Source organism: Schistocerca cancellata, chromosome 2 (assembly GCF_023864275.1).
Source record: "Schistocerca cancellata isolate TAMUIC-IGC-003103 chromosome 2, iqSchCanc2.1, whole genome shotgun sequence".
NCBI classification, from domain to species: domain Eukaryota; kingdom Metazoa; phylum Arthropoda; class Insecta; order Orthoptera; family Acrididae; genus Schistocerca; species Schistocerca cancellata.
The window spans coordinates 1,110,005,150-1,110,026,510 of NC_064627.1; the positions used below are offsets into that span (position 1 = coordinate 1,110,005,150).

Here is a 21,361-nt window from a genome sequence, read left to right on the forward strand (position 1 = left end):
CTTCACGCCACAAAAACAGATAGCCCGTGTTTTTCTTATCGCCACACCCCTATCGCACTGTCCAGTTTACATGACGGAGCTAATCAAACATAGAAAAAAAATACTGACTTCCATACAAATACCATCAAAATCAATATTTATCTTGTTGTAATGAATAAAAAACTGTGGGGATGTGCTTCTTTCGAACCTTCTGGACTATTACCAAAGATAGACTGTGGAATTTTTAAACATTTCAGTTGCCCGCATCTCGTGGTCGTGCGGTAGCGTTCTCGCTTCCCATGCCCGGGTTCCCGGGTTCGATTCCCGGCGGGGTCAGGGATTTTCTCTGCCTCGTGATGGCTGGGTGTTGCGTGCTGTCCTTAGGTTAGTTAGGTTTAAGTAGTTCTAAGTTCTAGGGGACTGATGACCATAGATGTTAAGTCCCATAGTGCTCAGAGCCATTTTAAACATTTCAGTCTACGTAATTTCTCACTTTTCAGATTACGCATTAGAAAATCTGTGTATTAGAGAAAATAATCGTACTTAGACCGCTTTCATTCTTTTACTTTACCACACGGTATTTATTAGTGTTTTATGCCTGCATGGAAAGCCACAACATTTCAAGACCTAACATTTCACTTGTTTATTATTTGTTTTTTAGGAACTATCATCGAGCTAATAGCTCAGAAAAGACCTTAGCAAGCATCAATTAAATCGTTTTTTCAAAGAAAAATATCAAACGGGAATCACGCTTTGAAGACCTTAAAGAAAGCCATGATATGTTAAAAATACAGGAAGCTAGCTCTAGTTTCACTTCTTGTTCTCAGACTGCTGTAGCCAGATAAGATTCTGTCAGCATTTCTCTATTTCCAAATCCAGCTGTTAAAAAATGGCATTTCTTCGTTTATTAACAATAGAAACGTGACAGATGCTGACCGATTTGAAATATTAAGAAGTATATAGGTAACTACGCCGAGAAAGAAAGCATTTGAAGGGCTCTGTTGCATAACATGCAGTTTAGAGGCGCTAAACTCGCAACGTATGGAACAATCAGCATCAACAATCATTAGAGATAAGAAAAGAAGTTCATGTTGGAGAACAAGTTCATTGATAAACAGTTTTTGATTTGAAACTTCCTGGCAGATTAAAACTGTGTGCCCGACCGAGACTCGAACTCGGGACCTTTGCCTTTCGCGGGCAAGTGCTCTACCATCTGAGCTACCGAAGCACGACACACGCCCGGTAGTCACAGCTTTACTTCTGCCAGTATCTCGTCTCCTACCTTCCAAACTTTACAGAAGCTCTCCTGCGAACCTTGCAGAACTAGCACTCCTGAAAGAAAGGATATAGCGGAGACATGGCTTAGCCACAGCCTGGGGGATGTTTCCAGAATGAGATTTTCACTCTGCAGCGGAGTGTGCGCTGATATGAAACTTCCTGGCTATATCCTTTCTTTCAGGAGTGCTAGTTCTGCAAGGTTCGCAGGAGAGCTTCTGTAAAGTTTGGAAGGTAGGAGACGAGATACTGGCAGAAGTAAAGCTGTGAGTACCGGGCGTGAGTCGTGCTTCGGTAGCTCAGATGGTAGAGCACTTGCCCGCGAAAGGCAAAGGTCCCGAGTTCGAGTCTCGGTCGGGCACACAGTTTTAATCTGCCAGGAAGTTTCATATCAGCGCACACTCCGCTGTAGAGTGAAAATCTCATTCTGGAGTTTTTGATTTGTCTGTTTAGTAGTTTATTTGAGTACAAATCAGGTTTTAGACCTTTTATGACATTTTCAAGTATCTGATTTTATGTCTTTAACATACATTGCAGGACACTTAACATGTTATCAAGCTCAAAGTTGGCCATAAATGAAGAAATATATTGGCTGTCCACGAAATTCCAGGTGTAAAATCACCATATTGTAACAGATCAGTAAATACTAGTGCGAGCACTCATATTGGTGACAACTACGTTTTAAGGAAATGTACTCATCTTTTATTTACCTAAATAGACTTGTTTTTACTGAATATGACGTGCTCCCACGATTATATACTGACCTGTTACAAGATTATGATTTTTACATCTGGAATTTCGTGGGGAGCCAATATTTTTCTTAATTTACGGCCAACTTTGAGCTTGACAACGTGTTAAGTGTCCTGCAATATGTATTAAAGGCATGTACTTAAATTGTTGTGTTTAAATACACAATAAAACAGTCCATTGGTTGTGTGTCTTAAGAAAAATAGTTCATTAGTGATTGTTCATTTTTAGGAACTGTTCATTTTTTCTCGTTCATCGTTCCTTTTTTTTATCTAATTGTGTGCCATACGGATTTCAGGTAAATTTCACGAAAAAATATCAAATTCACCCGAGTATTACCACTGCATGATATTGGTAGTTATCTTATGTAGACAAGTTGTTTACTTCGATTTCCTTAACTGAATGTGTCCCAGAAGACATCACGTTAGTCCGGTGAAAGCGCGGAGATAGAGCCCAGGGCAAGCTCAACAGAAGAACGGATTGCGGAACTGGTTTGTGACCCGGTGTATGCAAACCTAATCGTCATTCACTTTCGAAGGAAGCTCTTAGTCGAGCAGCTGCAAGTCTTAGTCCACAGTTTGTTTACAGAAAATTATACACATTTGTGTGAGCATGACTAGCATGAAATAACTGAAAATAAATTATAATCTGTCGAATTAAGAATCACAGTTTTTTTACAATTTGTGGGTGTGTAAATTCAGTATGCATCAAAGTGTGGAAAGTGATAATTTATTTGGAAAATTAACGAATTCCTACACAGGAGCTGAGAAACTGCATACTCATATTAGGTTTGTATTAGCAACGGTGGCAACTACAAAAATATTCTAGAAGGTCGTCGAATTTTCACAAACGAAAGGAAACAAGATTTTTTTCAGATATTGACGGCATACTATACGCTATTGCTTTGAAGATCGTTTCAATCGAAAAAGGTATCCAGTTTTTGATCAATCGGCTGTTAAAATTCTCCCCAAGTTACATGCATGAAATCAATCAGCAGAAAATTCGTGAGGGAGCACAGGCAACAATTAATAGCGAAGAGATTATGAAAATCAACATGTAAGTAGGCTGTTTAGGTTCTTATATTGGTAACGCCGCCACCACGTAGCGCTCTCTGTATGAAAATGACTGGCTGTGCTGTGTGCGGTCTGTGGCTAGTTTGCATTGTTGTCTGCCATTGTAGTGTTGGGCAGCTGGATGTGAACAGCGCGTAGCGTTGCGCAGTTGGAGGTGAGCCGCCAGCAGTGGTGGATGTGGGGAGAGAGATGGCGGAGTTTTGAAATTTGTTATACTGGATATTATGAACTGCTGTTTGATTATTAAGGTAAATACATTGTTTGTTCTCTATTAAAATCTTTCATTTGCTAACTATGCCTACTAGTAGTTATTGACTTCCGTAGTTTGAATCTTTTATTTAGCTGGCAGTAGTGGCGCTCGCTGTAATGCAGTAGTTCGAGTAATGAAGATTTTTGTGAGGTAAGTGATTTGTGAAAGGTAATAGGTTAATGTTAGTCAGGGCCATTCTTTTGTAGGGATTTTTGAAAGTCAGATTGCGTTGCGCTAAAGATATTGTGTGTCAGTTTTACGGAGAGTCATGTATAATTGTTGAAAGGGGACGTTTCAAACAAATCAGTAAATTATGTATTAATGTACTTAAAAGATAAATTTTACACACGACTGTATTTGAAAATACAATAAAAAATTATCCAATGCTAGTTCAAAAGGCGATAATATAACGCATGTTTCGGTTTTTTAACTTGTTCGGAAAAGCACAAGAAAAAATTGTCCATGTTGCACAGCAAGACTTTCCTGTTATGTCATTAGAGTCTGACACAACGGCATAAAGTATGACCTCTTTAATGGTGCATGTGCTTTGACTGAAAACATTTTTGAAAAAGATCTCTTGTGTTTACCTTGAAGACATGAGATATACTCTAAGCCAAAAAAAAGAAAAAAGACGCACCCTGAGGGAATTATCTAAGTTGGTAGAAAATTGGTAGATGTGATGTCCATTTACAGACAAATGCATGTTACAATTTCAGAAAAACTGGATGATTTATTCAAGGGAAAGAGCTTCACAAATTGAGCAAGTCCATAACACGTTAGTTCACCTTGACCCTTACGCAGGCAGATATTCGGCTTGGCATTATTCATAGAATTGTTGGATGTCCTCCTCAAGGATATTGTGCCAAATTCTGTCCAACTGGCGCGTCAGATCGCCAAAATCCTGAGCTAGTTCGAGAGCCCTGTCCATAATGCTCTAAATGTTCTCAGTTGGGGAAAGATCCAGCGACTTACTGGCCAAAGCAGAGTTTGGCAGCACGAAGACAAGCAGTAGAAAATTTCATCGTGTGTAGGTGGACATTATCTTGCTGAAATGTAAGCACAGGATGGCTTGCCATGAAGGGCAACAAAACAGGCCATAGAATATCGTTGATGCACTGCTGCACTGTAAGGTCGTTGCGGATGACAACCAAAGGCATCCTGCTACGAAAACAAATGGCAGACCATCACTCTTGCTTGCCGAGCCATAAGGTGGGCGACGGTCAGCTCGGCCGGCATATTACCGCTGCCCGAGGCACGTCTAGACGCGTCTTTCCTGGCCACTGATGGAGACTTATCACTGACAAGGGAATGGTCAGACTTGTCATGTCGAAACCTGTGTTGCTTTTTTTACCACTGTGAGTTAACATTGCAAGAAGTCTGTATGCAGAATTTTAGCTGCTGACACGACCTGGAAGACTGTAAACAATTCTATGAAGGAAGACATTATTGTCGCATGGTTTCCGCGCTTATAACTGCCTCTTGTACAACCCTGACCTCTCTCGCTACGTTATACCAACGCCATCTAGGGACAAGGTGGCGTTAGCTACGCGCCGCTCTCTTGCCACAGCAGTGAGAGAGCTGATCCCCAGTGAAAGCGATCGTATGATAATTAAACATTCGTTGACAAATATGGCTGATATGTTATCTACAACATTCTTTCCAAATAGCAATGAAACAGACAAATAAATATACGGTTTCGAACATGTCCAAATTTTATTTCTTGTAATTACCGCAAAAATGCGAAATATTGATACAATGTTCAAAACCTAGGTTTCTTGTGCACCAAGAACATACAAGCAAAGACGACCCTGCGAATCACAGACGTTGTTAGATGTCCGCAGACAAAACTGGGCTGGTGTTAGGGATGAATCAGGCCCAGTATCAGTATATTTCGAGGAGTGCCACGCATATTTAATCAAATTCTGAAACCGTGGGGAGGAAAATTGATAATGTACTACTGATTGCTGCTTGAGAATATTGTCACGGTGATAGACAGGAAATTGCAGTGAACTGCACACAATAATTTTCTCTGTTAGTTTTCTGTAAAATGCCTTCCACTGACGGAAAAATTCTCTGTCTAAAGGTTGGATTACGTTCGTCGTGCTGGGTGTAATCTGAAGTATCTCTACTTCTTTGTCAGGGTGCGCTCGAAATACAGCTTTAATGATTCAGACCTTTTGTGACCTGACCACGAATCTAGAAGGAGAAGAGATTTGTTCCCGGTTAACGGAAGAACAGCATGACGCATGAAAAGTGTAACGTTTTCATTTCCCATTTTTCCAGACTTCGATGCGTCTACCGCAAGATTGTTTGCGTAGAACATTGTTCTTTTGACACGTGGTTCAAAACGTCCAGTTGCTTGTTGAAGACACACATATAGTTTAGGCAGCAATGAACCATCCAGACTAATTATGGGCAGTATAGTGTATGAATGGGTGAGTGAAGTCGTGGACTGCGCAATCGCCTCAATATGTTTTCCCCCTTTGAATGACAATGTTCTTTTCGTATGCATTTCTTTTTGAAAACCTGACTGATCTGCATCGTACACATACGATTCACTAAAACTAGCGATCTTACTTTTTTGCATTCGTAAGAAAAGCTTCTATCATTTCGATTTGTGTCACTTCATTTTCCGACCTGTTTCTCGATACAAATTTTGTTATTTTTCGTGCCACAATTTTATGTGATCTTTTGAAGCGACTAATCCAACTTTGACAAGCTGTAAATTCTTTAGCGCCTATCGCGTTGGCAATCTCTAACGCCCAATTACGCAAAGTTGTATTGCTGACACTAAATGACTGTTGTCTGGCATCGGTAAATAGCTCAAAAAATCGCGCATTTATCTCCGTCTCAATTTCCAGTCGACTCTTACGTCGTCCAGCGACTTCCTTTTTCCATCTATACAATTCACGTTCATAACGAACAAAGCGATACTTATTTTGAACAGTACTGACACGTAGGCGTTTCTTACCACTTTCGTTCAATCAGTACGTCACCGCCTTTTCTTTGTCTGATAAGGTAATTGTAGTTGCTGGTGTTAATTTCGGAGATAACTGATGATGGTACGTGGCACTATCACTAGAAGGGTCTTCATGAGTGCAACTTTCGTCGGTGTCTTCGCCGTCTGTAGATTCACAGTCTGCAATATCGAGTTTTTCAGTTGTTTCTTGCCACATGTCTGCGCCATTTACATGCTCCTCTAGAAGTTTAACAACCATGTCGCAAAACACATAGTCTTCACGCGTGTTTTCTGTTGATTGCTTCATTTGGCGTCTGTGGTGTATCTCCATGGCAAGCAGCAAACCATTTACAGGGTTCCCCATCACCTGTGAGGGGAGATTGAATGGTCACCGTAAAGTGGCTTGCGGAGTATAGATGAACATGTACAGAACATCTTTCACATCTCTAACCAGTTTCAGGACGGTATGTTTCGAAATACGTACCAGAAATTAAAAGGACGCGCATGCCACAGAAACGAATATTCGTTTCCCCTTCCCATCAAAACCGTGCAGCGATATTCCTCTTTAGTGAACGCCGCGATAAGACGGCCGCTCTTCCCGAACATGCGCACAACGCTCGCGACTCGCCATTTCCAGGGGTGGCCAGCCGTCACTGCAAGCGCCAAGCAGGAAACACAGCCATGTTCGTGATTTTTTTTAGGTGACTTCCAGTTCATGTCAGCAGCTACAATTTTGCATACGGACGTTTTTGCACAGTTAAATAACAGTGCTAAAAAAAGCAGTACATGTTTCGGCATGACAAGTCTGACCATTCCCTTGTGAGACAGTTCTAGTCCATTAAATGACATTCCAGTTCATCTAAATTTACATGGATACTCTGCAAATCACATTTAAGTGCTTGGAAGAGGAATCATTGAACCACCTTCACAATTCTCTATTATTCCAATCTCGTACAGTGCGCGGAAAGAACGAACACCTGTATCTTTCCATTACGAGCTCTCCTTTCCCTTATTTTATCGTGGTGATCGTTTCTCCCTATGTAGGTCGGTGTCAACAAAATATTTTCGCATTCGGAGGAGAAAGCTGGTGATTGGAATTTCGTGAGAAGATTCTGTCGCAACGAAAGACGCCTTAGTTTTAATTATGTCCAGCCCAAATCCTGCACCATTTCAGTGACACTCTCTCCCATATTTCGCGATAATACAAAACGTACTACCCTTCTTTGAACTTTTTCGAAGTACCCCGTCAATCCTATCTGGCAAGGATCCCACACCGCGCAGCAGTATTCAGAAAGAGGATGGACAAGCGTAGTGTAGGCAATCTCTTGAGTAGATCTGTTACATTTTCTAAGTGTCCTGCCAGTAAAACACAGTCATTGGTTAGCCTTCCCCACAACGTTTTCTATGTGTTCCTTCCAATTTAGGTTTTTCGTAATTGTAATTCCTAAGTATCTAGTTGAATTTACGGCCTTTAGATTTGCCTGATTTATCGCATAACCGAAGTTTAACGGATTCCTTTTAGCACTCATGTGGTTGACTTTTCGTTATTTAGGATCAACTGCCAATTTTCGCACCTTTCAGATATCTTTTCTAAAACCTCCTGCAATTTCTTTTGATCTTTTGATGGCTTTGTTAGTCGATAAACGACAGCGTAATCTGCAAACAATCTAAGACGGCTGCTTAGATTGTCTCCCAAATTGTTTATTTAGATAAGTAACAGCAAAGGGCCTAAAACACACCTTGGGGAACGCCAGAAATCACTTCTGTTTTACTCTATGACTTTCCATCAGTTACTACTAACTGTGACCTCTCTGGCAGGAAATCACAAATCCATTCACATAACTGAGACGATATTCCATAAGCAAGCAATTTCACTACAAGCCGCTTGTGTGGTATAGTGTCAAAAGCCTTCCGGAAATCCAGAAATACGGAATCAATCTGAAATCCCTTGTCAACAGCACTCAACACTTCATGCGAATAAAGAGCTAGCTGTGTTTCACAAGAACGATGTTTTCTAAATCCATGTTGACTGTGTGTGAATAGACCGTTTTCTTCGATTGTGACTTTAAGCGTATATAGGCGAGTTATTTCACCTAGAATATGCACGAGGTGAGATGAATTTGTTTGTGCAACTGAAAGTTAGCCGGTGGCCCCACACACAGAGCATGTCATAGCTGAACCAGCAAAGTGACCGGTACGGTCCTGCCCAAGTACAAATGCGGTCAGCGCGGCAGAAATGGGAAATTCCCCAGTGGAATGAATTTGAACGGTGGGTGCTCGCTTAGTTGAAGAACAGACGATACACCGGAACAAACAGTGTCAAACTGTCAGGAATGTGGCTGCTTACAGCTCTTAGAAATTTTATAGAGAATGACAGTTACATAATAATGTAAATCTGAATGCATCTGCGATCTCAGAAAAATGAGGTGCCTCCAGTGAAACAATAATAATTTCAATAACGTAAAAAGTACAGAAATTAATGTTGACAGTAACTAAATATTTTCACAGTTAACTTTCGGATTAACAACTTGTAAATGCTTCATGCAATTTCAACAAACAATGTCTTAGATGACAGTAATGCACTACAGCTGTCATCCATGAAAGTCATATATCTGTATTTATTTTGTATACTGATTTATTACGTTTCATATCCTTTTCATTATGCAAATGTTTGGCAGGACGTTATATCCTCCACAATCACACAGCAACTGAATGCAGCTTGAACATCTCATACCTTGTCACACTTGTCTAGTTATTTAACGAATATTTTACTATATCTGCAGTAATTTCGTATAAATATTGATTAAATTGATACAAACACATCAAAAAAAGTTTTGCATCACCCTGGTTCCCAGAACTCCTGAAGGTAGACGATGACTTGGAATATTGTATCGCAGACACAGTCACTTTCAGTGTTCAGAGATGTCACTAAACCAGCCCAAAGATGTAAACAACCATGCTTAAAAAAACGGTTCAAATGGCTCTGAGCACTATGGGACTTAACATCTGAGGTCATCAATCCCCTAGAACTTAGGACTGCTTAAACCTAACTAAACTAAGGACATCACACGCATCCATGCTCAAGTCAGGATTCGAACCTGCGACCGTAGCAGTCGCGCGGTTCCGGATTGAGGCGCCAAGAACGGCTCGGCCACAGCGGCCGGCCAACCATGCATGAGCAGCGCCTATTACAGGGATGGGGTCCGACGGTTCCAGTCATTCCACCAGGAAGGAGGTAATCGGCTCGTGTTGTCTGTCGTTCAACCATGGCTAGAAGGTCACTACACGGTTCGATCGTGTCCGCATTGTTACATTGTGCCAGGAAGGACTCTCAACAACGCAAGTGTCCAGGCGTCTCCGAGTGAACCAAAGCGATGTTGTTCTGACATGGAGGAGATACAGAGTGACAGGAACTGTCGATGACATGCCTCGCTCAGGAGCCCAAGGGCTACTACTGCAGTGGATGACCGCTACCTACGGATTGTGTTTCGGAGGAACCCTGACAGCAACGCCACCATGCTGAATAATGAATGAAATTTTCACTCTACAGCGTAGTGTGCGCTGATATGAAACTTCCTGGCAGATTAAAACTGCGTGCCGGACCGAGACTCGAACTCGGGACCTTTGCCTTTCGCGGGCAAGTGCTCCACCAACTGAGCTACCCAAGCACGACTCACGCCCCGTCCTCACAGCTTTACTTCTGCCAGTACCTCGTCTCCTACCTTCCAAACTTTACAGAATCTCTCCTGCGAACCTTGCAGAACTAGCACTCCCGAAAGAAAGAACATTGCGGAGACATGGCTTATCCACAGGAAGTCTCATGCTGAATAATCCTTTTCGTGCAGCCACAGGACGTCGTGTTACGACTCAAACTGTTCGCAATAGGCTCCCTGATGCGCAACTTCGCTCCCGACGTCCACGGCGAGGTCCATCTTTGCAATCACGACATCATGCAGTGCGGTACAGATGAGCCCAACAACATACGGAATGGACCGCTCATGATTGGCATCATGTTCTCTTCACCGATGAGTGTCCCATATGCCTTCAACCAGACAATAGTCGGAGACATGTTTGGAGGCAACCCGGTCAGCCTGAACGCCTTAGACATACTGTCCAGCGAGTGCAGCAAGGTGGAGGTTCCTTGTTGTTTTGGGGTGGCATTATGTGGGGCCGACTTACGCCGCTGGTGGTCATGGAAGGCGCCGTAATGGCTGTACGATATGTGAATGCCTTCCTCCAACCGATGGTGCAACAATATCGGCAGCATATAGGCGAGGCATTCGTCTTCGTGGACGACAATTCGCGCCCCCATCGTGCACATCTTGTGAATGACTTCCTTCAGGCTAACGACATCGCTCGAGTAGAGTAGCCAGCATGTTCTCCAGACATGAACCCTATCGAACATGCCTGGGGTAGATTGGAAAGGGCTGTTTATGGCCGATGTTATCTACCGTCCCCTCTGTGGGACCTACACCGAATCGCCGTTGAGGAGTGGGACAATCTGGACGAACAGTGCCTTTATGATGTTGTGAATAGTATGCCACGATGAATGCAGGCATGATTCAGTGCAAGAGGACGTGCTACTGGGTATTAGAGGTACCCGTGTGTACAGAAATCTGGATCACCACCTCTGAAAGTCTAGCCGTATGGTGGTACAACATGCAATGTGTGGTTTTCATGCGCAATAAAAAGGGCGGAAATGATGTTTATGTTGATCACTATTCCAATTTCCTGTATAGATTCCGGAACCGAGGTGATGCAAAACTTTTTTTGATGTATGTAAAAAAAACGTTTATGTATGTCAAAGAAACATAAAAATTGCTTCAACAATAGTTAATGACATTTTGTTAACAATTAATGTGAGTGCATTAAAACATTTCTTTGTTTAATAATGAAATAATGTATTAGTTTTGCACAGAAAGTGGTCTAGGTAAGCCAAACACCTGTCTATACAGCACAAGAACGATGTGTTTTTTGGTGGGAGCGGCCTTCATCCAGTGGAGAACTAGGCAGCTGCGGCAGGGTGAGAAGTACAGGGGTTGAACAAAAAATTGAAAGGCGACGGGAAATGCATGTTTCAACATACATGCAGGCGCTGCCCAAGTCTGCAGGTTACGCTGTTGTATTTGACCACGAACGGCATCTGTGCAATGTTCTCAGTACATTGCTAGTGTCAATCGTAGGTAGAACAGCGTTATGTGTAGTTGTGCGTGCATTACGCCACAGCCAGGTGAATTCTAAGGCGGGAAAATTGTTGGTGCTCGTTTCGTATGTGGACCGGTAACCAAGGTAGCCTATCAGCCTGGTGTTTAAGAGTCACCCTATCGAAGATACGTACCGCATACCGGGATAGCGGAAAAACATCATCCGCAAATTCACAACGCGGACGAATATGAGTTGAGTGATTGCGAAAAACAGTCAATGAAGAGGGCTGTGAGGAAAAATAGGAAGAAGACGCTTGTGACATTCACTGCAGAACTGAATGTAGCACTCGCGAACCCTGTCAGCACCAGAATAGCGCGAAGGGAGCAGAGCGAGCTGTAATTCCAACTTCACACATCAGTCGTCTGTTATCCAAACTCCCGTTAAAAAAAAAAAAAAAAAAAAAAAAAAAAAAAAAAAAAAAAAAAAAAACCTTGATGCTGAAGACTTGAGACCTGGAGTTTGGAGCAAAGGAGGGATGTCATTTGGTCGGATGAGTATTGTTTCACACTGCTGCCAACTTCTGGTCACGTTTACGCCTGACGAACCCCATCCAAAGCCTACTATGAACGCTTCTAGTTTCCAAGGGTGATTTTCTTTTTTCGTTGCACTGTGAAACTTTCCTTTTGGTAAATTTCATTAGTCTAGGCCAACGGGAAATACGCTATTTGTTTTGATGAGCAAGTCTGCGGAATGAAATTTTCACTCTGCAGTAGAGTGTGCGCTGATATGAAACTTCCTGACAGATTAAAACTGTGTGCCCGACCGATATTCGAACTCGGGACCTTTGCCTTTCGCGGGCAAGTGCTCTACCAACTGAGCTACCCAGTTCGAGTCTCGGTCCGGCACACAGTTTTAATCTGTCAGGAAGTTTCATATCAACACACACTCCGCTGCAGAGTGAAAATTTCATTCCGGAAACATCCCCTACGCTGTGGCTAAGCCATGTCTCCGCAATATCCTTCCTTCCAGGAGTGTTAGTTCTGAAAGATTCGTAGAGGAGCCTCGATGAATTACGGAAGGTAGGAGACGCTGTACTGGCAGAAATGAAGCTGTGAGAGCAGATCGAGAGTCGTGCTTGGGTAATTCAGTTGGTAGAGCACTTGCCCGCGAAAGGCAAAGGTCCCGAGTTCGAGTCTCGGTCCGGCACACAGTTTTAATCTGTCGGGAAGCTTCAGTAAGTCCGCGCTTATTAAAGTATGTGACAAATAACCGTATCTTTTGACTGCATTGACTTAACAGCTTCAATGTTTCACATCGCCAAGGGAATACAGATCACAGTATGTAACGTTAATATCAACACGTCTACCCGTTCCTGAGAAAAAGAGTTTCCAACAGTCAGAGAGACACACAGGCGGCCAACAAAGCGATCCGATAATGGTTCCGTTTATACCGATTGAGGTACGAAAGCCTAAAAAAGATGACGAAACTCGAACACAGTATGTCTTAGCCGTCTGCGCTAATGCCATTATTCTGCGGCTGACCCTCTCGTCCGTTATTCAAGAGACTCATAAAATACTCAACTTTTTTTTCTCGTAACGACTTTATAGAAGCGATTGTTACATCTTCTAAGTATGTACGACAACTCTGTGAAAGCTGAACAAACTCGGTGAAGCTTTATAAGTATACTTTCCGTGTAAGACTAAAAGCTTGGCGGCTTAATTATAAGACGCTAGACAGCTGTTTTGAACAGAAGACGCAAATCACATTCTTACCTTTGAGAGGCATGTTCGTTGTCCTCGGCTTGAGCTACCAGTGGGTCTCTTGACATTTACTGAAGTGTAGAACAAAGCAGTATCTTATCGCCTGCTTCGCAAGCCCTCATTTGTTCAGTAGACTATCCACTGGCTGCGTAGTGGAACCGCCTGCATAATTTGTTATCGTCTGCATGATACCGGAGAAACGTGCAGGTGGCACCTCGGCTGTTAAATGGTGGCTGGAAGCGGTGGACAGCTGAAGTAGTGACTTTGGCGCGCTAAACTGCACTGCCGAGCGTAAAATATATGTAAACGTTGCAAAGAAATCAACGAAGGAGACTGAGGTTCATCATCAACCAATCGTTGCCATCTAGAATTGCAGCAAGAATGGATCTTCTACTCTGTAGCGGAACGTTCGCTGCTATGGGACTTCGTGGTAGTTTCAAGCTTTATAATTTAAGCAGCAAGCGACTACATGTATGATTTAAAATAGTTTATTTAACATGGACTTTTACCATTTTTGGGTTTATTACAAATCCGCCTTCAGACGACTTTTTACAGCTTTCCATGCTCTCCTACTGTGGTCTCGATATGTACTCGTCTCTGATTTGGTGCAACAAGACAAACAAAGCGTTTTGTTCATTATTCGCTAAACATACGAGAGATTTTTTTTCTTTTTAACCTACACAGAAATACTCATCAAATGATTTTAAAGTTAATAAATATGGCGAAAACTTACGTGGTTTATATTTCTGTGCGATGAATTCGTCCTGTACTTACGTTATGCATTTTAAAGTTTCCACATTTTTGCACGTGCCCTATGTGAATGCTATTTCATCCATTGGGAACTTCTGGCCAGTCAGTAAAATATTTCATATTACGATTTAGAATGTAGGATGCAGTTTTAGATTCGATGTTCAAATTCATTTTTATCATTGTAACAAAAAGGACATATTGCACACAGTGTCTGTCATCTAATGCCCATGTTCAACGTTGATTCTGTTCAGTGTACTAAAGACATAGCATATCACTTACATTACAGCTGGATAATCGGTGTAAAAAATATCATAATACAGTTTATGCTAGTATTATAGAACTTCAGATTCGATGTTTGTACCTAGTTTATCACTATAACACATAAGAAAAAAAATGTTTTATTGTCCTCACGTTTTTTGGACAGTGTTGGTCATCTTTGATGCCCATGTTCGGTGCTTTTTATATTCAGTGTACAAAGATCTTATCTGTTCATAGTGTAACACACATTACATCACATTACACTGTTAACACCTATGAACTTCCCATTTTTCATATATAGTATTTGTGTACGTGATATTAGTCATTCAGTAGAACGCCATATTAGAACTTATTGCTTATAATTTTGCTTTTCTTTCCGACTTTTAAATTAACATTATCGGTTTGGAAAAAAACTATTTTAATGTGCGAGTACTTTCTACACAGCATCTGTGACGTAACATCTTTCGTACTCTAACATCTTTGAAACTATTGTTTTTGTTATGCATGTGAAACTGGGCCACGTCTTCTAAATGTTGAGTGGCTGTGTGCTGCCATAAAGTGTAGAATGGTGTGTGTTAAAGCAGTGCACAGTGCATGGGAAAAAGCAGAAACTTTAAAACACATAACACAAATACAAGAGGAATTCGTCCGGTGTACATGTACACTCGACAGCAAAAAAAGTGGGTCACCCCTGAATTCCAACGTGTAGGCTGCACCTGAATGTATGCAACCAACATAGCATATCTGTGTTGTACATAGTCGCAACCCTCCACAGCACAGTCGTCATAAGATACGCAATGGGTACCGCTAGAGACTACTAGAGAACATCGGTCTTTATGACAGTCCATCCAGATCTAAAGTAACACCACGATAGTACAGAAGAGATCAGACAGTCCTTAACCTTTGTAAACTAAACTAAATTACAATAAGTGACATTTCAAATGTTATGGGAGAACTAGTTTTGTCACATAAATCGTTCAGTAATCCTTAGGCACAATTAAATATTTGAGACAGTATATGGATTTATAAAGTTGTATGGCAATTGGAAACAACTTCTTTGCTGTCTAAAAGGTTTACCCAACACATGCTGAACGTCGTTCAACGTTCAATGGGGAGTGCTTTCGCATCAACTTTATGTAATAGTAACCAGTTAAAAGAAAACGTGATTAACGGCGGCAACCACTCTACAGGAATCCCAACATTAACAGCGAATCACAAGTAATATCATTGTTCACATTACTCATCAACAGGTACTTGTACACGAAATTTTACTTTAAATGACATGACCAACGTCTTCGTTCTGGATCCGGATGCAAACCCAGAACATAAAGCCATTGGTAACCTAGCAAAGCTTTGTGCCATATCGAGACTCGATCACTAGGCAGAAAGAGACGTCAAATATTGACGTTTGCACCACTATCAGTTATCAATTCTCAACTTGAACCTAACTGGCGATAATGTTTGTACGAAAGCAGGAACTCTAACATGACAATTACCTTCTTGGTAATTAACCTCGAAAGACGTTGTATAATGTTGCATTGTCAAGGAATAAAGGATGCACATGTTTAAAATTGAAATGCCGTCATGTAATGCTGGTGACAAGGATGTGAACCCAGCACCTAATCGGATTGTTGAATAAGTACGTAAAATCAGAATGTAGATATCACAGTTTGTCACGAGTAGTGGGGTTGGAACCTTAAATGACGACTGAAGTTGTAGTGCCTGACCGGGATTCGAACCCGGCGCCTACCACCGTCGTTGTCTAACCAGGAACAGACGAGAAATGTCCAATGTTGGTCCACCATCAGCGGGATTTGGTTACGTTTAACTAGAAATAAGGTGACGAAAACGTCTATGCTGACTAAGAGTCGAACGCTGCACACATGGTTTTGAAGACACGTTAATAATCAACTTCATATTCAGTAGTAGCTAGGAGTAGCATGTTTAGTTGCAAACCTTAAGGCCTTACTCATCCCTAGTAACGTGTTGCCTAATATCTGCGATATCATGATGTTAATTTACAAGTGGATTGACTGCTGTAAAGAGCAATGTTCACTAGTAGTTGTGTATCATTGAGATGTAAATGAAGTGCCTCAGCAGAAAGTAATTTCCGTCGTGCAGCACGTATTGTTTCAGAGACACTGAGTACATGTTATAAGTGCACAAAACGTGTACTATATACTAAGAATATACTATTATTTGGAGAAGCTGCCGCCAAAGCTGTTTACTTTTACATTCCGCTTAATTGTCGTGGATGAATACAGGTTTTCTTAAGGCTACATCTAATGCACAGCGCTTACAAGAAAGTATAGTTTCCTGCGTCATGCTATTGCTGGCTAGGTGAAATATTTTGTGGTAGCTATGTTAAATATGAATGTATTTTTGAAAGTATTGTTCGTCAAATATTTGAATAAATCGTCAACTGTAGGTGTGCCTGCACATGTTATAGCACAATAGCTGTAGCTGCGATAGTTTGTACTACAGACTTGGGTAGCTTAGGTGTAACTTTTGATCCTTCAAGGGGTGATGGTGGCCATGCGGCCCGGGTCTGTACTAGCCGCGGCTCGCGAGCTACGGGCCAGCCAGGCTGGCCGAGGCGAGACGCAAGTGAGCGAGCTGGCGGTGGCGTTGGTGGGCCAACAGCCCGGGACGAGCCAGCACGGCTGCGCGGCATGCCTCTGCCTCTGCCGCTCCGTTTGACGTAAATATGTTTACCTCCTCTACTGTAATCAGTATAAGAGCGCAAGCAGAAACACACATCAGGCTGTCAGCCGTAATGGCTCACTGGGAGAGGTCTATTCGAGGTAGAGTCAAAAATGGTTCAAATGGCTCTGAGCACTATGGGATTTAACATCTGAGGTGATCAGTCCCCTAGAACTTAGAACTACTTAAACCTAACTAACCTAAGGACATCACACACATCCATGCCCGAGGCAGGATTCGAACCTGCGACCGTAGCGGTCGCGCGGTTTCAGACTGAAGCGCCTAGAACCGCTCGGTCACTCCGGCCGGCCGAGGTAGAGTCGTCCCTCTCATTGAGGAAGGAGGATGTTCCATCAGAGAAGCTGGCAGACGGTATGGCGTACCACATACCACTGCAACGAGATGGTGGAGGATCTGCCTTGAAAGAGGCACCACCAACAGGGCTCCTGGCTCAGGCACGAAGAGAGTGATCTCACAGCAGGAAAACAGGGACCTAGTGTCTAGGAGCAGAGAAAATCCCTTTCTGAACGAGAAGCAGTTGCGGTGGGACACCAACTTCCCCGGCTCCAGTGACACGATTCGCCGAAGGCTGAGGGACGCTGGACTGCATGCACGACGATCCGCCGTCCGCCGTGAAACAAGAGCTCAGCGAAGACAACGTTTTATACCGGCTAGCATTTGCGGAGCTCCATCTGAGGGCGTCGTGGGACAACGTCATTTTCACTGATGAGAAGGTGTTTTCCACCAATAAAGACGGTCCACGAATCGTTTACAGGCCGCAAGGGACTCGCCATCGACGCGAATATGTAACCACGACGAGAAGAAGTGGCTGGCTATCTGTTACCTGCTGGGGTTGGAATTCTGCGAGAGGAACGGGAATTCTTCACAGGATAGAAGGAACTCTGGACAGCGCGCAGTATGTATGCCCACATATTGGAAAATGTGATGCTTCCGTCAGTGCGAATGCTGTACGCAGAAGGGGACGTCACATTGTAAGAGGACCATTCTCTCATTCACAAGTCTGTATTTGTTCAGCAGCGGCTCTCCACGATTGGCGTCAACGTCATGGACTGGCCACCACGGGCGGCTGATATGAACTCCATGGAAAACATATGGGCTGAGGTCGCCAGAACATTAACAGAGAACTGGCCACGAAACCAACCAACTACTGTGGACGCTCTTTGGGATTGCGTCCTGGAAGCCTGGGAGGAAGTTGCTTCTTCAGGCTGTTACGTCCGACGGCTTATACATACGTTCTATGGCAAGACGCGTGATAGAAGTACAAAATAATGAAGGATTCTGGATAAAATATTAGAGTTCTTAAAATGTTTTGTTATGTCTTCTTCTTCGTCATTTTTCCTCATTGGGAGCTAGTGGAAGATCGCGTGGCAACAGAAAAGATACAATATGGGTTAGCTTTCCTTTGAGTTGCCCTTTTAATTCAAGTGGGTTTCTTTTGAATATACAGTTTGTTAAGTATTCTATTTTGATTCCATTTATACCCTGTCTACATACTTACAAACCAATCAGCGTAGGTGGACTCTGTCACAGTAGTTTTTGTTATTTCAAATACGTCTCTCTCTTCCCCTCCAATCCATGAATACACCCTCCGTCCTCCACACAATACGCCAACGATTTCATATTATGTTTACTCGCCACGCGGGATTAGCCGAGCGGTCTTGGGCGCTGCAGTCATGAACTGTGCGGCTGGTCCCGGAGGAGGTTCGAGACCTCCCTCGGGCATGGGTGTGTATGTTTGTCCTTAGGATAATTTAGGTTAAGTAGTGTGTAAGATTAGGGACTGAGGACCTCAGCAGTTAAGTCCCATAAAATTTCACACACATTTGAACATTTATATTTACTTGTTGTTAATATCTCTTCTATTCTCTCTCACACACTCTCTCTCTCTGACACTATCGCCGCAATTGCCCTTTTATTACACTCCCCCAAAACTTTGTAAACAAATCTAGCGGTTTCCAATGACGCTACATTTCTCTTTTTTATTGCTGCTGTCTTTACTCTCTATCATTCCTCTCAACACCTATGAAACCGTATTCTTTGATCTCCCCTTCCCTATAATCCATTCTTCGTTCTGAGAACAGTCCTTCCTTATCTCTCGGTCCTAAGATAAAACGAACTGTGGCACTCATCTAAGTAAGCAACACTTTGCAAGCATTTCACGCTTATATTTTGCACTTCTGCACTTCTATCCATTCCCAGATCCCGCCCTCCTACCTGTTACGCGTCCCTTGATATCTGCATCTACATCTAAATGAATACTCTGCAATTCATAATTATGTGCTTGGCAGGGGGTTCTGTGGTCTGGTGGATTAATCTTGTATTGATGTGTAAAACGTGTAGGTTCACATCTCACGTCAGGCGCAGATTTTTAACACACACAAGTAGCTCTCCTTCACCCCTAGTAACGCCAAGTGCAGAACGCCAGTAGGCTCCGTGGTTCAATAACCGCAGTAAAGATAATATCCCTTCGCTGCCGACTGGGCATTCGTTTGAGCTGTGACAGATGGAGAAACCCCGTAAGGCAGAGACTCTGTCACCAGCAAGCCATCGTAAACTAGAAAACGTACTTCATTTAATGAACCAATGGCCATGTATGTTCACAAGGCTCTTATTTTATTTGAAACTGAGACGTTCAAAATTGTGGTGCTGGACTGGGATTAGAATTCGACATGGTGCGACAGCTGGCAGCTTTCCCTAAACGTAGATAAATGTAATATAATGCGCATACATAGGGGCAGAAATCCATTCCAGTACGATTATGCCATAGGTGGTAAATCATTGGAAGCGGTAACGACCGTAAAATACTTAGGAGTTACTATCCGGAGCGATCTGAAGTGGAATGATCACATAAAACAAATAGTGGGAAAAGCAGGCGCCAGGTTGAGATTCACAGGAAGAATTCTAAGAAAATGTGACTCATCGACGAAAGAAGTAGCTTACAAAACGCTTGTTCGTCCGATTCTTGAGTATTGCTCATCAGTATGGGACCCTTACCAGGTTGGATTAATAGAAGAGATAGACATGATCCAGCGAAAAGCAGCGCGATTCGTCATGGGGACATTTAGTCAGCGCGAGAGCGTTACGGAGATGCTGAACAAGCTCCAGTGGCGGACACTTCAAGAAAGGCGTTACGCAATACGGAGAGGTTTATTATCGAAATTACGAGAGAGCACATTCCGGGAAGAGATGGGCAACATATTACTACCGCCCACATATATCTCGCGTAATGATCACAACGAAAAGATCCGAGAAATTAGAGCAAATACGGAGACTTACAAGCAGTCGTTCTTCCCACGCACAATTCGTGAATGGAACAGGGAAGGGGGGATCAGATAGTGGTACAATAAGTACCCTCCGCCACACACCGTAAGGTGGCTCGCGGAGTATAGATGTAGATGTAGATTTCACTGTGTTCCCGAAGATTGCAAACTCTTCTAGGCGTGCTCGAAAGGCACCTATCTGGTTTCGAATCCTGATCAGCACAAAATATTCATTATTTCATTTCAAGCCCTAGCATGTGCACTCCGAACTACTGGTGAAAAATAGTTCCATTTTCAACGTCTCTTCGTGCGTTGTCAGCTGTAACGTGTTCGTTTCAACTCACAGCCACATGATGAGCTTTTTATCACAACATTATAAAATCAAACGTTTCTTTACATCTTTTCAAGTTCAAACATTCCTCTCCATCCTACTGGTGAAAACGGATTTGGGTTTGACGTTGTGTTCGTTGTGATCACCAGCGACGACAGGTTGTGGATTCAACATCTAGCCAGCAGAGTATTTTCCATCACATCATTGAAAGTACAAACATGCCATTCCTAGCTATCATTGGAAAAGAATTTTAATGGTAAAGTTTCTCCATGACTACGTGTGCGGGGTTTGAATTCCGTTCTGCACAGAACTTTTCGTCGCCTGATGTCTAGCTAAACATGCGCCCATCTCGCTACTGGTGAACCAACAATAGCTACTTATCGTCTGTTCCTGGCTAGAAAACGACGGTGCTAGATGCTGGGTTCGAATCCCAGTCAGGCAAAAACAATTCTATCGTCAATTAAGGTTCCAGCATTTCGCTATTGGTGAAAACATTTGATATTTAATTTCTGATTTTATGAACAGTCGTGCTCAAAAGTATCCGAACGACCTGAATTGAATTTCACCTGATTCCCATGCGACCTACATAACGCAGCTGTCTAGCAGGTCCTCTAATCGCTCCTTGGTACAGTCGTTTGACTACTGAAAATGGTTCCAACAAATCATCACCACTAGGAAACAATGCTCTGTATCGCAATAACTCAAGATGTAAAGTAATACTACGATACTACAAATATCAGGGAACACCTCATCACAGATAAGACTGTCCTTAAGGCTTGTAAGCTCACATTTATTGCAATAAATGACATACCTGAAATGTTAGCACTCTCATTATTACGTCAGATAGGTA

At 42.6% G+C, this 21,361-nt stretch overlaps 1 protein-coding gene across 1 annotated transcript in view; it reads right to left on the bottom strand.

The window, feature by feature from the left end:
- Nucleotides 1-13,229, bottom strand: part of LOC126163129 (sialin-like) — a 191,858-nt gene extending 178,629 nt beyond the window's left edge. The window contains exon 1 of the mRNA XM_049920056.1: nt 13,201-13,229. Within this exon, the coding sequence (XP_049776013.1) occupies nt 13,201-13,213 (13 nt within the window). The 5' untranslated portion in view covers nt 13,214-13,229. The remainder of the gene's footprint in view (nt 1-13,200) is intronic.
- Nucleotides 13,230-21,361: the final 8,132 nt, after the last annotated feature.